At 44.5% G+C, this 14,148-nt stretch overlaps 1 protein-coding gene across 1 annotated transcript in view; it reads left to right on the top strand.

Annotated features, from left to right (window-relative positions):
- The window catches only part of ACO1 (aconitase 1), a 172,281-nt gene that overhangs the window by 120,528 nt on the left and 37,605 nt on the right, over positions 1-14,148 (top strand). Inside the window, exons 13-14 of the mRNA XM_029608585.1 lie at positions 357-441; positions 3,987-4,143. Of these exons, the coding sequence (XP_029464445.1) occupies positions 357-441; positions 3,987-4,143 (242 nt within the window). The remainder of the gene's footprint in view (positions 1-356; positions 442-3,986; positions 4,144-14,148) is intronic.

Genomic DNA, 14,148 nt, shown 5'->3' with positions numbered 1-14,148 from the left:
CTATGGTTTGAACAGAGAAAAAGTGTTTGAGGTAGGAAAAAAAATGGAGGCTTTTTTTTTTTTTTTTTTACATCTTTAGTCATTTAAAATGTGATTTTAATGCCAGGTGCATATATTTATGATAGCAAGGTAGTTTTGTGTGTTTGTGATAACACATCTGAAGAAGGGGGCCTATAGACCTTTGAAAAATTACTTATATTATCATGCAGGGATAATTTTCATTTGGACAATAAAATCCAGTTTTGGTCAATAAAATCCAGTTTTCTGCAGGATTAATATGGCTGCTCGACTTCTACGTTGATAGGAGTTTCAAGTCGTGTAGTCACATGCCTTTTGTTTTTGTTGCTAATTTGCAGGTTTGATGTGGTAGGCTATGGGTGCATGACCTGTATTGGTAACAGTGGGCCTCTGCCAGATGCTGTTGTGGAAGCCATTACTCAGGTAAGTCATAACACGTCTTGTCGAGGGGTGGGCTGGGGCGTGATGTACCCTAATTTACTGAGCAAGGAAAGAAATCAGATTAAAGCAAATACCTGAATCACAGAGGCATGGGAAGATACAGAGCTGGTGCAAGGCAAAACTAGTCCCCTGCTGTGCCAGAGGACTATATTTTCCTTCTTGGCTGAATTAGGTGAGCTCTGGCTCAGCATAAACATCTGCTCCTTCAGGTGCAAGAAAAAAATCCAGTTCTGCTAGAAAAACTTGGTCAAAAAGCCCCAAAAGTGTCAAAACTCGTGTTTCCTTTTAAATAATTAGGACATGCTGTAGATCTTAGTTGTAAAAAAAAAGGTTATGTTTTCATTTTATTTGTTATCTTGCTTGCGGTGGGCTTTCAAACAGTTCTAAATAAGTCCATTTTATTTTAATTGTATCAAAATAATTCTGACTTTCTTGCAGTATTGACAACAAAAGGACAATTATACATTAGATAGTAATTTATTTCTATTGTGCTGTGCTGACGTGTGACTTGATACATTTTTTTTTTCAAATGTATTTATTGGCATTTGCATAACACAAATGATCAACTCAAAGGTAAATTATGGCAAACATTGTTACAGCCCATCCACCTCCCCCCACCCCCCCCCCCCCCCCCAACACCCTTGCTAAATTTTATAAATCAATAACTGGTAGAGGTGCAGAGAAAAAGTTCTGTTTATTAAACTAGTCATTCACGGTTTCTTGCTGCAGATGAAGGTGATCCTCGTATGTGAATGTGGGGGAAAAGTCTAATGTTAAGGCATGTCCAGAACGTGCAAAGCAGATGAGATAGGCCATGTCACTGTACTCCTGCTGCTAAACTCCATTTAGATCCTGTCCTTTCTGCATCAACACTGACCTTCATGAGTTTAGTGTAAGCTTACCAAATTAAAAGAGGGCAGACATGGAGACAAATTCATTTTGTTTCAGGAAGACAAAATATCTTTAAAAAAAAAAACTTAAAAATTGTTTTTTAAAGCAGGTGCAAGAAATCAAATTTGATTTGAGCTAAATATAGTCCAAGCAAAAAAAGACCTTGATTAATTGGTGTCTGTTATGCTTATGTTCTGTATATGCACAAGATTTTATGCTCCTTTTGCACATTGCCTAGGGTCTAGGCGATTGACACATTTTAAATAAAGATAAAGAATATGATGCCTCATAAAGGCCATAAAACCCATTTAGTCAGCCCAGTTTCCATCCTGTTGCAATGCCATGGCCCTCACTCGATCTCCGGCTTTGCCTTCCCTCCCTCTCTCAACCAAGAACCTGCGCCTGTCGCATGCCTTCTTGAATTCTATGCCCACCTCCCCTGGGGGAGGCTGTTGCATGCATCTGCCACCCATTCCCCTCTTGAAGATGAATTTTTGTTGGGATTCCTGGTAGGATGCTTTGCTCTTCATTCCCTATGGTAAATGCCCTCATGTTTGCATTTATGGAATAAGTAAATCCTTCAACTGAATCTTTTGTGACCATTCTTCCAGGCACTCTACCCTTTTTTTTACAGTTTTAAAATAATTTGAAATTACACAGTGGTTTGCATCACCTTTTTCCGGGCTGTACTCGTTTGCAACTGTTCTCCCTCTCCAGGGCACATTTGCCTTGGCTATTCCCCAATTCTACCTTTTGTGAACGTATTCCACTTCTTTTTCCTTCATTATCAGCTTGATTTGCCACCTTTTGAATATTCTAATGAAAGTGCAGAGCAAGCCCGTACTTGGCATTTAATTCAATTCAAAATGAAAAACTATTTCACGTGCCAGTTTTGTTAGTGCCTTTTTCCTACATTAGTTGCAGCCCCAGCACTAAGGCTTGCTTCATCAGCCCGAGTTTCAGCACAGGGAAAATGCTCCCTTTGTGATCAGTAGACCTATAAATGGATCAGAAAAGGCACTGAGAGAATAACTTTCAAATAGCACCACACGATCCCATATACACGTGTAGGTAGGTGCGTGAAGATCTACTGCAATATTTTCCAACCTGCACGTATCCGATCTGTGCAGATTATAACATATGCGTAACTATGTATCATTATGCACAAATATTAGCAATGCATTGAAAGCGCGTATTTTTTCTACCTTTTTTATAAACTTGCATAAATTTAAGCACCAAAAAAAATTAGAACTTGTTCACGTTAAAACCCTGATGCACGCAGCATGGAAGTTGGTATATTTTTAAAAAAATGTTCACGTAATTGAAATTACTGGTTTGTCGATACCTCTGCTAGTTCACCCAGTCTGTCTGCAGTTCACTGGGACCCTCCTGATACTTCACCCTGAACTCTCCCCACTTCACCCAGACCTCCCACCCAGCAACAGCAGACAACGCACGAGACTGATATCAACTGCGTTAGTTAATTAGCAGTAAAATGGCATGAATACATTGGCTAATATGTTTGCGTTCGTCTTAGGAGCCCCTCCCCTGGAATGCCCTTAGATCTCCCCCTTTTTTTGCACGGGTAAACGTGTACGTGAAACCAAAAATACACACACAATTTTGATGTTTATAAAATAGCATTTATGTGAATAGAGGCCACTTACATACGCAAGTCCTTTGTAAATGAACTCGTAAGGCAGTAAGTCTTGACATTGTCCTTTTGATTAAAATTCCAAATGTGTGAAAATGGGAGGCAGCTTGAGCATTTGGGACCTGATGTACCACAAGACTTTTTCCATTTTGTGTTTGTGGGGAAAACGCCTGTGTTAAATAATACTGAGTGAGTCATACCCAGACATAGTTTGTGGGTCTCTCTTCGTTCATCACACGGGGGCTTTCGTTATATTCAGGGGCATAAAACTACTGACCGAGTATGTGATTTGTTGTTGAGCCAGGCTTACTTGTTTGATGTCTTAAGCAGCATGGCAGATTCGCATCGTTTAGAATTTTAAAATCCCTGTGAAATGAGAGAAGTGCAGACTCTCTAAAGAGAGCACGTCGGAGAGCAGCCCTTTTCCTCTTGGTGCGACTTTAATGGCTTAAGCTTCCTTTGCATATATTTACAGTATAAGTGTGCTCTGGGAGGAAAGGTCTGGTAAACTATTCGCATAGCAGCCTGTTGCTTACTTTAAAGGGAGCAAAATTTATGGATGTGTAAAGGAAGGTAAAACAGTATAGTGTGCAGCAATGGGGGAGGTGTCTGACACTTTTTTATGTTAATTTGCTATTTTCACGTTAATTTGCTATTTTTCACTCGCTTCCAGCTTCACTGAGGAAACTCCAGGTTCTGGAATCATCTGCTGTTAGTATTATCTGCAAATGGAGATGGAGGGGAGGGGGATTTCAGATCATGATTTGTGAAGTCGTTACAATATGAGAGTGCTGGGCATCCGTGAAGGAATAACACTCAGTGGGCTGGTTTGCCAGTTATATCTTATCGCACATCTCTGGGATGGTACTAAAATGCTCAGCTCTTCAGAAAAAGTTTCACTTGATCTCTGTTTAGTCCTTATTTGGAATTTTGTTTGTCTCTTTCCTTATTTTTATTTTTTTCCCTTTAAATCCATACGCAGGGAGACCTCGTAACAGTAGGGGTATTGTCTGGGAATAGGAATTTTGAAGGCCGTGTACATCCTAACACCCGAGCCAATTACTTGGCCTCTCCACCTCTGGTAATCGCTTACGCTATTGCAGGAACCATAAGGATTGACTTTGAGAAAGAACCCTTGGGTAAGAAGCTACTGGTCTTTCACTTCCTCTTGCTTTATTTGCATAAATGTAATGGATGTTTCCCGAATACCGCAGAGCATGTTGGGTAATGAAGAGATTCCATAGTCTCACACTAGGCAGTACCAGACTTTGGCCTCTGTTCATGGGTTTGCTGGAGCGCAATCGTGTCAGAGGTGCATGGCCTCCAAAGGAGGCAGATCGTACTTGACACTGGTGGAGCCCAGGATTGTAAAAGGCTAATTCAGAAAATGAATGAATTCAGATTAAGGATGACAAAAGATGGTAGCAGAGGAGAAATGGGATAAAAAGGACAGAAGTTCAGTAAGCTAGAACCTAACTGAACTTGAATTCTGAATGATTGGTATGACACAATGATTTGGGGAGAGTAGAGGAAGAAGAGATTTAGTCTGTACTTAGATTCTTATGAGTTACCGAGGTGTAAAGATTCCAAACCAGGGAAAGTTTTTTACTCCAGAACTGAAGCAGCCATAAAATTAATTAAATAAAAATTTCTGGATTAAGGACATACCTTGGTCTATGTATTAATGGGTATTAGTGTTTACATGACGTTAGCAGACATTTGTGTGGCAAGCACATTAAGTTTTGCCAATTATATGTGCGTCATTGTTACCTCCAGGTCTCAGGTGGAAAAGCTAATGCATCTATAAATGACCCAATTAAAATGACTCATTAGGTTGGATGTACCATCTGATGTTAAGACCTAAGAAGCTTAGTGTGAAAAATGGTAACATAGTATTGTCAACAGAAAAAGACAAAATGGTCCAACCAGTCTGCCCAGCAAGCTTCCCATGGCAGCAACTGTCACTGCATGCAGGTTACCCCCAAGTGTCCACCAAGGGCAGTAACTGCTGCTCCATGCAGGTACCCCATGTGTCTGTCAAGAGTAGTAACTGCCACTCCATGCAAGTTACTCCCATGCCTTATATTAAGGACAGTAATACTTACAAGCAGGACCAAGCAACTTGCAAACCCTTAACAAAATTACTGCAATGTTTTTATGTGGTGAGCAGCCTTCCTGATAATTCAGACAATGCTCTGGAATGTTCTTTGCTTTTGGGCTTGGCTGTAGAAGCTTTATCCCCAATGTCAGTGTATCAGTACTCCAGGCTGTAAAAGTCATGGCCCAGCGTTGGCTGACTTCAGAATCCAATACCCTTTTTTCCTTGCCCCGCTGTCAAAGCAGAGAGCGATGTTGCAGTCATGTTTAAATCATCAAAACTAATGGGTTAAGGGGAGTACTCCCCCCCCCCCCCCCCATGCCTTCTGGTTAAGGGTACTAACTGCGGTTCCGTGCAGGTTACCCCCATGCGCCCTTTTTCTTCAATATTATCCTCAAGCCTTTAGGGATCCACAATGTTTATCCTGTGCCATTTGGAATTCCTTTACTGTTTTTGTCCCCACCACCTCTTCCGGAAGGGCATTCCAGGCATCCATCACCCTGTCCGTGAAAAAACAAAATTCCTTATGTTGGTTCTGAGAAACACCCCCCCACCCCCCACCCCTAGATTTTCATTTCATGACCCCTAGTTCTACTATTTCCTTTCCAAGGGAAAAAAGTTCAAAGTTTGCACATTGTTAAATCCTTTCAGGTATCTGCACCTCCTCTTTTCTCCGTGTAAGGTAGTCTGGGGAAGATTGGCCTAAAAGGGGATTTGAGCTTCCCCCTGGTGGGCCGGTCGCTGCCAACACATGGGGTTTTTTTTAAGCTTGATCCGTAGGTTCTCCCGTCGGGTGGCGAGGCAGGAACAGAAGACGTGACCAGCTGACCCTCGGCACTGGAGACAGAGGCGACTGTGGAGGCAGACGAAGAGTCGTGACATCGAGGAAGAAAGTGTGTCTTTGACACTGGAAGCCCGTGGTCCCCCCAGGTGGAGCCCGTAGGGACCCGGACCATTGGTACTTAGGTGGGCCCTTGGAGACGATGGTCAAGAAGTCCAAGGTCAAGTGCCAGAGGGTCGTTGCTTACAAGTCCGAGGTCACACACCGAGGAATCACCACTTTCCAGTCCGAAGTCACGCACCAGGAATCACTGCTAGCCGATCCGAAGTCAAACACCAGGAAGACCAAGACAAGCCAGGAACAAGGATCCGAAGTAGAAGCACTCACCGAAGCAAGCAGACCTGACTAACCCAAAAGTTGTCAAGTCAAGGAATGAGCAGAGGAAGCCTCCTTTTGTACTTCCTCTGTTCTAGATCATTGGCAGCAGCTGTGGATAATTAAAGGGCTTAGGTCCCTTTAATTCTGGTGAGGAGGTGCGGCCTCGCGCCTAAGATGGCGGCAGCCATCTTGAATTCTCGACCCGCGGGGGAAGCTACCCGACGCCGTGAAGAGGGAGCAGGGACGGCTCCCTGCCCGGCGATCACCTTGGGGGCCCGCGCCGCCGCGCGGTAACAACGCACCGGACTGCGGCCTCTCGTCCAGGTGCTTGCCACGGCGGGTTGCTGCCATGCTCAGGTAGGGGGGCACGCCCGCGGACGCGGAACACAACAGCCGCACACATGTGCCGGCAGAGCACGTGCTGGAGCTGCGTGAAGAGAGGCCTGCGGGTTGTGGCAGAGCCCATCCTGCCACAGCCTGAAGAAAGGCCCGTGGGGCCGTGGCAGAGCCCATCCTGCCGTGGTCTGAAGAGAGGCCCCTTCCCCCAACATGGCAGAAGCAGAGTGGCCTCCTTCTACATGTGTATGTGAGCGAGAGAGAGAGTGCCTGGGTGTGTATGTGAGAAAGAAAGCCTGTGTGTATGTATGAGACATCCTTCATGTTTGTGTGTCAGAGCCTGCTGTCTATGAGAGCGACAGAGCCTGCATGGGGGTGTGAGAATCTGCATGCAGAAGAGAGCAAGAGAGACTGCTTATGTATAAGAGCGAGAGAGCCTGTGTATGTGACGGCGTATATGTGAGTGAGAGAAGAGCCTGTGTGTGTGAGGAGGAGGGGAGAGATGTTAAAGATTGTGAGGCCCTCCTCCCCCAATCTACAACAATCTTTTGGTGACTAAATCAAAAGATTCCAGGTATGGCGAGCTGGAGATTTTTAATCCTATTTTAAATTTTTGGATGTTGTTTCTTGTGTCCACTGTCTGAAATATTTGGTGTTTGGGAAATATTAGAAAAATTCGAGTCATTTTAATTATTGGATGTTCATTGGCTGTTGCCTGCTTGACATATTTATTATTTTTATTAGTATGGTTTTAATATCATGAATGATTTATTCTTCTTGACTTTATGGCTTAAAGTTTTATGAGGAATGATGATGATTCTGTTTTTCTGCTGTTGTAATGCATAATACAGTCAGATTTGTTGTGCTTTTCCAGAGCATATGTGTGAGTGAGAGTGAGTAAGCCATTGAGCATGTGTATTAGTGAGAGGGAAGGAGCGTGCCAATGAGCATATGTGGACAAGAGGACTATTTAAGCCATTGAGCATGTGTATGAGCAAGAGTGAGTAAGTGGACATGTGTATGAGCCAGTCAACATGCATGTGAGAGAGAATATGTAAGAATGAATGTATGTTAGAGTGTGTGTATAAAAAATATATGAGAGAGAGGAGAAAGTTTGTGCATAACTCCTATCTCTGACTAATCTAAGACAATCTCAGGGTGACTGGAGTCTAAAGTTCCCAGGTATGTTTTTAAAATATTTTATTGATGGTTGGAAAATTTTAAAAACCAATGTTAAATGGTTTTAATCATTAGATGTTTCTTTCATCAGCTGCTTTGAAATATTTATTCTTATGAGTATGGTTTTACTATTTTGATTGATGGCTTATATATCTTCATTTTATTGTTTGATGTTTAATGAGGAATGGTGATGTTTCTGTCTTTCCATTGTTGCATTGCATATGGAGTCTGTCTTGTTATGGTTTTCAGTTTTTGTCTGCATGTTTCTAGTTATACTGTATTATCTCTTTATTCTATATTTGGTAAAGGTCTGTGTGTTCTGCATGTGTGACTCGGGTGAGGTATTCTATTAGCATGTATTTTCTGTGTAGGGATCTATAATATCTTGGCCTGTTCTGTTTTCCTATTACCAGGTGTATTGGTGTTTTAGGGCCAGTTGTAATATTTGCAGTGCCGTCTTTTCATAAATAGGATTATTACTGTTTGAGTGCTGACAGCTAGTGCTGTTTTCATATGGGGATTTACCATATTATAATTCAGTTTACTTAAATCTTTCTGAAAACCGCCATGCCTTACAGAAGTCCTAATACCATATGGCTGAGGTGTCTTTTTTGCAAAATTTTCTGGTTGGTACCGTAGCAATGCATGTAAATAATCATGTTGTAAGTGATATTTTTATCTTAACACAATGAATATTCTTTTTCATGTAAAATCTGTTATTAAAATATATGCATTTATAGTTATTTGTGGGAAGGGTGGGGCCAGGAGGATGTGTAAGGCTGTAATGTTCACCTATGCCACCTAATACTGTTGCACCAGCCCTAGCTGCACAAGAGAAAGCAGGATTTCATCTGGAGCTGTGCTACTTTAGGTTAGTGGCTCTCTCCCCAGTCTCGGCCAGGGCTTAATTTTCTCTCTCTATAAGCACAGGGAACAGAATGGGTCACTTCTGGTTCCCCCCCTCCCCCCTTCCCTTGAATCAGCAGGCAGAGGAGAGCCTAGGGATCCAAAAAAGCAGCAGACCTTGTAGCCTGCCATCAATGAGAATCCACTTGAGTGGTGGGAGGGTTGCAAAGAAGTGAAGGCAGGCTACAGGCAAAGGAAGGAAGGAGGCAAGCCAAGAAGAGAAATGCCTATACAGTGCAGGGGAGGCTTCTATTTGAGGTGATTGTAGTGAGCTCTGAGAGAAGCAGCTGGATGTGGAACCAGCGAATCTCCTAGAGAATGGGATTGGGAAAGGGGGGGGGCTGCTGCAGAATGGAGAAGAGCTGGAAGCAAGCAAGAACTTTACACCATGATGTAGCAGTGTTGGACTGGGGGCACTCACCGTGTAAGCACATAAGCAGCAGCACAACAGTAGCATGTCTGTGTGTGTGTCGGTGTCAGAGAGAGTGAGCAAGAAAGACACACACCCATACACGCTTTGACTTGAAAGAGAGTGTGTGGGGGGGTGTCTTTCTCTCTGACACAGACACACACCCACAATATGTGTGAGTGTATTTTGTTTCTGTGTGTGTGTGTGTGTGTGTGTGTGTGTGTGTGTGTGTCTGACACTGGCTAGCAGTGTCATTACTTGTAAAGAGCCAGACTGGAAATCTAGATATAAGCAGATGAGTAGGGGGCCCAACTAATTTGCATGGATGGAATGGGGGCTACAGCTGTGCTGACTCTTGGTGTAGTTATTCTTAGTTATTTAGGAAAGATGAAGTTTATTTTAAAGAGATTTTGGCTCAATTCTGCCAGATTCCAGGGTCGACAGCTTGCTTTTGGGAGCTGTTGACACCCATGCTGCAGGGAAGGTGCATGAGGATGTCCGATACCCCATAGACTAGTTTTGAAAAAAATCCCCTGGGCCGATATTTTCCTGCAATCCTCCCCGAAAGTGGTAGGGCCTTCGGCGAATTGGCTATTAAAATAGCTGACTAGGTGGCTCGGTGGCAGTACTGTGCACCACCATGTGGTCTTTTAAAGGTGCAAAAGTTAACAGTAACTCAGAAATAAGCGTTAACTTGAGCAACCTTAGTAGGCCATATTAACTGAGGCCTGCAGACCTCTGAAAATACTCACTGTCCCAGACACTGCCCTTCGCAACTATCCTGCACCAGCCCCTCCCCTCCTCCAGTCATGCTAACAGGGCCTCCAGACCTAAATCTTCATACCTAACCAAACTTGCACCCCCTAAAATCTTCATCAGCAGGGATTTAAAATGTTGCAGTGTGTGTTTTCTGACTAGCAAGTGAAAACTTTTCTTTGAAAACGGAGGGGGGAGGGGAATCATCTTCTGGATTAGGAAAAACCTTGTTGGTTTTTTTACCCAGCAGTTCCTTTCTGTTCCTTTAGATTTCTAGCTCAATCAAAATCAGGGTGGGATCCTGTGCCATGATCCATTGTTGATAACTGGGATTTTTTCCACTATTGAGAAATTACTACTTACCTGATAATTTCCTTTTCTTTAGGACAGTCAGATGAATCCAGCTTCCCTCCCTTGGCTGTCAGATGATTGTATATTGATCCTCCTGTGTACTTTCGTTTTACGGGGATTCATTTGACTGTCCTAAAGGAAAGGAAATTATCAGGTAAGTAGTAATTTCTCATTTCTTAGCATCCAGTCAAATGAATCAGAACAAGTGGGATGTACCCAAGCTAGTCCCGAATAGGGCGGGAAGCTGCCCGCAGTCCAGTCAAAACCACACGTGCAAAGGCTGCATCCTTCCGGGCCTGTGCATCCAGATGATAAAACCTGGAAAAGGTGTGTAAGGAAGACCATGTCGCTGCTCGGCAAATTTCAATGGGAGACAAGAACCTAACTTCCACCCATGACACTGCCTGAGCCCTAACCTGACTAGGTAACAGCTTGCCAGCATCAAAGTATGCTGCCGTGACTACCTCCTTAATCCAGCAGGCTATTATAGTCTGCAAGGCAAGTTCTTGTTTAGTACCACCGTGAAGAACAAACAGGCAATCTGTTTTCTGTAAAGTCTCAGTAACCTCCAGATACCGGATGACATGTCTCTTGATATCCAAGGGTCGAGACAGACGATACTCCTCTATATCTCTCTCTCTCTGTCCAGAGACAGCAGGGAGATGAACTGATTCAAGTGAAATTCAGTGAACAGCTTCGGTTTAAAAAAAAAAAGGAACAGTAAGCAGCTGTGTTGCCCTTGGAGTCACCCAGAGGATTGGCTCCTAGCAAGGCAAAGCCTGCAGCTTTGAAACTCTCCGCGTCGAACAAATTGCCACAAGAAACACTGTTTTCAAGGTCAGTAACCACAAGGACAGGCTATGCAACAATCTAAACAGAGGACCCATTAAGAAATCCAAGACCAAATTTAGACTCCATATGGGTACTGGAAACCGCAAGGGAGGATGAAGATGTTTCACTACTTTCAGGAAACAGGCCACATCAGGATGAACTGACAAGGTACCACCATTCACCTGACCCCTGAAACAGGTGAGAGCTGCTACTTGTACCTTTAAGGAATTTAGGGTCAAACCTTTATTCAAGCCATCCTGCAAAAATTCCAAAATGAGTGGGGTCTTGGCTGAATGAGGAAAAGAACTTAAATCCTCACACCAGGCCTCAAATATTCACCAAATTCTCACATAGGCCAAGGAGAACTTCCTAGCCCTAAGCAAAGTGGAAATCACTGCCCTCTCAAGGGCCAATACCGTAAGACAAAACCAAGTCAGATCTTTGTGAAGAACCGGACCCTGACTTAGCAGACTTCTGTGCGCTGGAAGTCGAAGGGAAGAATTCCCCAGGATCCACCGCAAATCTGCATACCAGGGCTTCCTGGGCCAAAACTGAACAACCAAGAGCATCATCCATCTGTGGTACTTGATCCTTCAAATCAATCTGCCCAGCAGGGGCCATAGACGAAAGGCATACAGCAACTTGTCTTCCGGCCATTCCTGCACTAGGGCTTCAATCCCCAATGACTTCAGATCTCTCCTGTGACTGAAGAATCACAGAATTTTCGCATTGCAAGAAGTCACCAGGAGGTCTAGGAATGGGAGACTCCAGTGATCCAGAATCAGCTGAAATGCCTCGTCTGACAAGGCCCATTCTCCTGGGTCCAGACTCTCCTTGCTGAGAAAGTCTGCTCTTACATTGTCTTTTCCTGCTATGTGTGAGGCTGAGATCATCTGGAGATGCACTTCTGCCCATTCCATAAGCTGATCTATTTCCTGCGACACTTGCTGGCTCTTGGTTCCTTCCTGCCGATTGATGTAAGTCACAGTTATTGCATTGTCCGACATTATCCGACTGATCGACCCTGCAGCCTGTCGCTGAACTGCAAACATGCCAACCGGATCACCCTGGCTTCCAGACGATTGATGTTCCAGGGAGACTTCTTTGTATTCCAGCACCTTTGTGCTGTCAGGTCCTGACTGTGAGCTCCCCAACCAAGGAGGCTTGCAGCTGTTGTCAGTACTAGAGCCAGTCCGGTGGTGCTAGGGAAACTTCCTTCCTTAGATGATCCACCTGCAGCCACCACTGCAGTTGGGAGGAGACTTCCATCGGCAGGAGGAGCCGAATCGAATAGTCCTGAGACTGCAGGTTCCACTGAGACAGCAGAGAGCGCTGAAAAGGATGCATATGCTCCCTCGCCCACGGGACCACTGAGAGGGTTGTCACCATTAAGCCAAGTAATTGCAGGTAGGACCATATGGTCGGGTACAGAGTGTTCAATAACAGACAGAGCTGTGTCATCAACTTTTGAATGCGCACATCCAGCAAGAAAACCTTGCTCTGCTTCATGTCGAACTGAACCCTGAGATAGTCCAATGAATGAGCAGGCTTGAAGACTATTCTTGGACAGGTTCACCACCCAGCCAAGCTCCTGCAACAGGGAGATCACCTTGTGGGTCATTCTGCAGGTCTCTTCCAGCAACTTGGCTCAAATCAGCCTGCCGTCCAAATACAGATGTACGAGGATCCCATCTTTTCTCAATTCTGCCGCCAGTACCACCATTACATTGGAAAAGGTCCTTGAGGAGGTGGCCAGACCAAAGGGCAGGGCCCGAAACTGATAATAGCATCCCAAAACTGCAAACTGCAGAAAGTGTTGATGCTCCAGTCGAATGGGAATATGGAGGTACGCCTCGGACAAATCCAAGGAGGTCAGAAACTCTCCTGACTGCATGGCCATTATTACCAAATAGTGTTTCCATGCGAAAATGCATCACCCACAGTTGATGGTTGACACCTTTGAGATCCAGGATGGGATGAATGCAGCCCTCCTCCTTGGGAACAATGAAATAAATGGAATAACAACCCATATTTTCTTGAGACTTGGGCACTGGAACCACAGCCCTGAGACTGAGGAGCCTTGGCAATGTAGTTTCCACTGCCTACTTCTTCTGTGGCAAGTGGCAGGGAGACACCATGAACACGTCCCAAGGAACATTGCGAAATTCCAGCACATATCCTTCTCATATCACCTGTAGTACCCATTGATCCGATGTGATCTCGACCCACCTCCGATAAAAGAGAGAGAGAGAGATGTCTTCCTATCTCCTGTTCCCAGGGAAGATCGGCAAACCTTCACTGGGAGGGTCGGGAGGTTCCACTATCCGAACCCGTGCCCCTTCTTGGCTGTCTGGGATGAAAGGACTGAGACCTACCAAAAGGTCGAGTTCTGTGAAGGGTTGGTCCTTGATAGGGACGAAAAGGCCTGGATCCTCTAGTACAACCTCTCATGTTAAAAGAGCATGGCGTCTGCTTGTTATCCTCTGGCAAATGTGGAACCAGGGATTCGCCCCACTTACTGGCCAATTTTTCCAACTCACTCCCAAATAAAAGCGAGCCTTTAAAAGGCAATTTGGTAAGGTTAGCCTTGGAGGTTGCATCAGCCGACCAATTTCTTAGCCATTACTGACGCCTGGCCGCTACAATGGAAGCCACTCCCCTAGCTGAAGAACAGACCAAATCACAGCTCGCATCTGCCAAAAAAGCAGCAGCTGGCTCCATAACAGCCCTGGCGTTCACCCCAGAGTCATCGACCTCCTGAGAGAGAAGTAAACAAGATTGAGCCACCAGGAAAGAAGTGATCTGCAAGGTCATTGCCACTGCATCAAATGCAAGAATAGTGGTCCGCTTGGAGACTGCATACACAAGTGCATCTACCTTTGGAAAACATAAATGCTCTCTTGCCACTGGATCCAAAGGGTACAGGCTTTCCAAAACTCAACCTCCTTTGAAATTAGCCTCTGGGGTGCCCCACCCAAGATCAATTAATTCTTTAATAGCTTCCATCACAGGGGAAAAAAACAAGAGGCCTTATGTAAGGAAACCAAAATGGGATTTTTCTTTGGCTCAGTCACAGCGTCTGCTCCAGGAACTCCGAGCATTTTCGAGGTCTGGGAAAT

This window comes from Rhinatrema bivittatum, chromosome 1 (assembly GCF_901001135.1).
Source record: "Rhinatrema bivittatum chromosome 1, aRhiBiv1.1, whole genome shotgun sequence".
Lineage (NCBI taxonomy): Eukaryota > Metazoa > Chordata > Amphibia > Gymnophiona > Rhinatrematidae > Rhinatrema > Rhinatrema bivittatum.
This window is presented reverse-complemented; position numbering and strand designations above follow the sequence as displayed.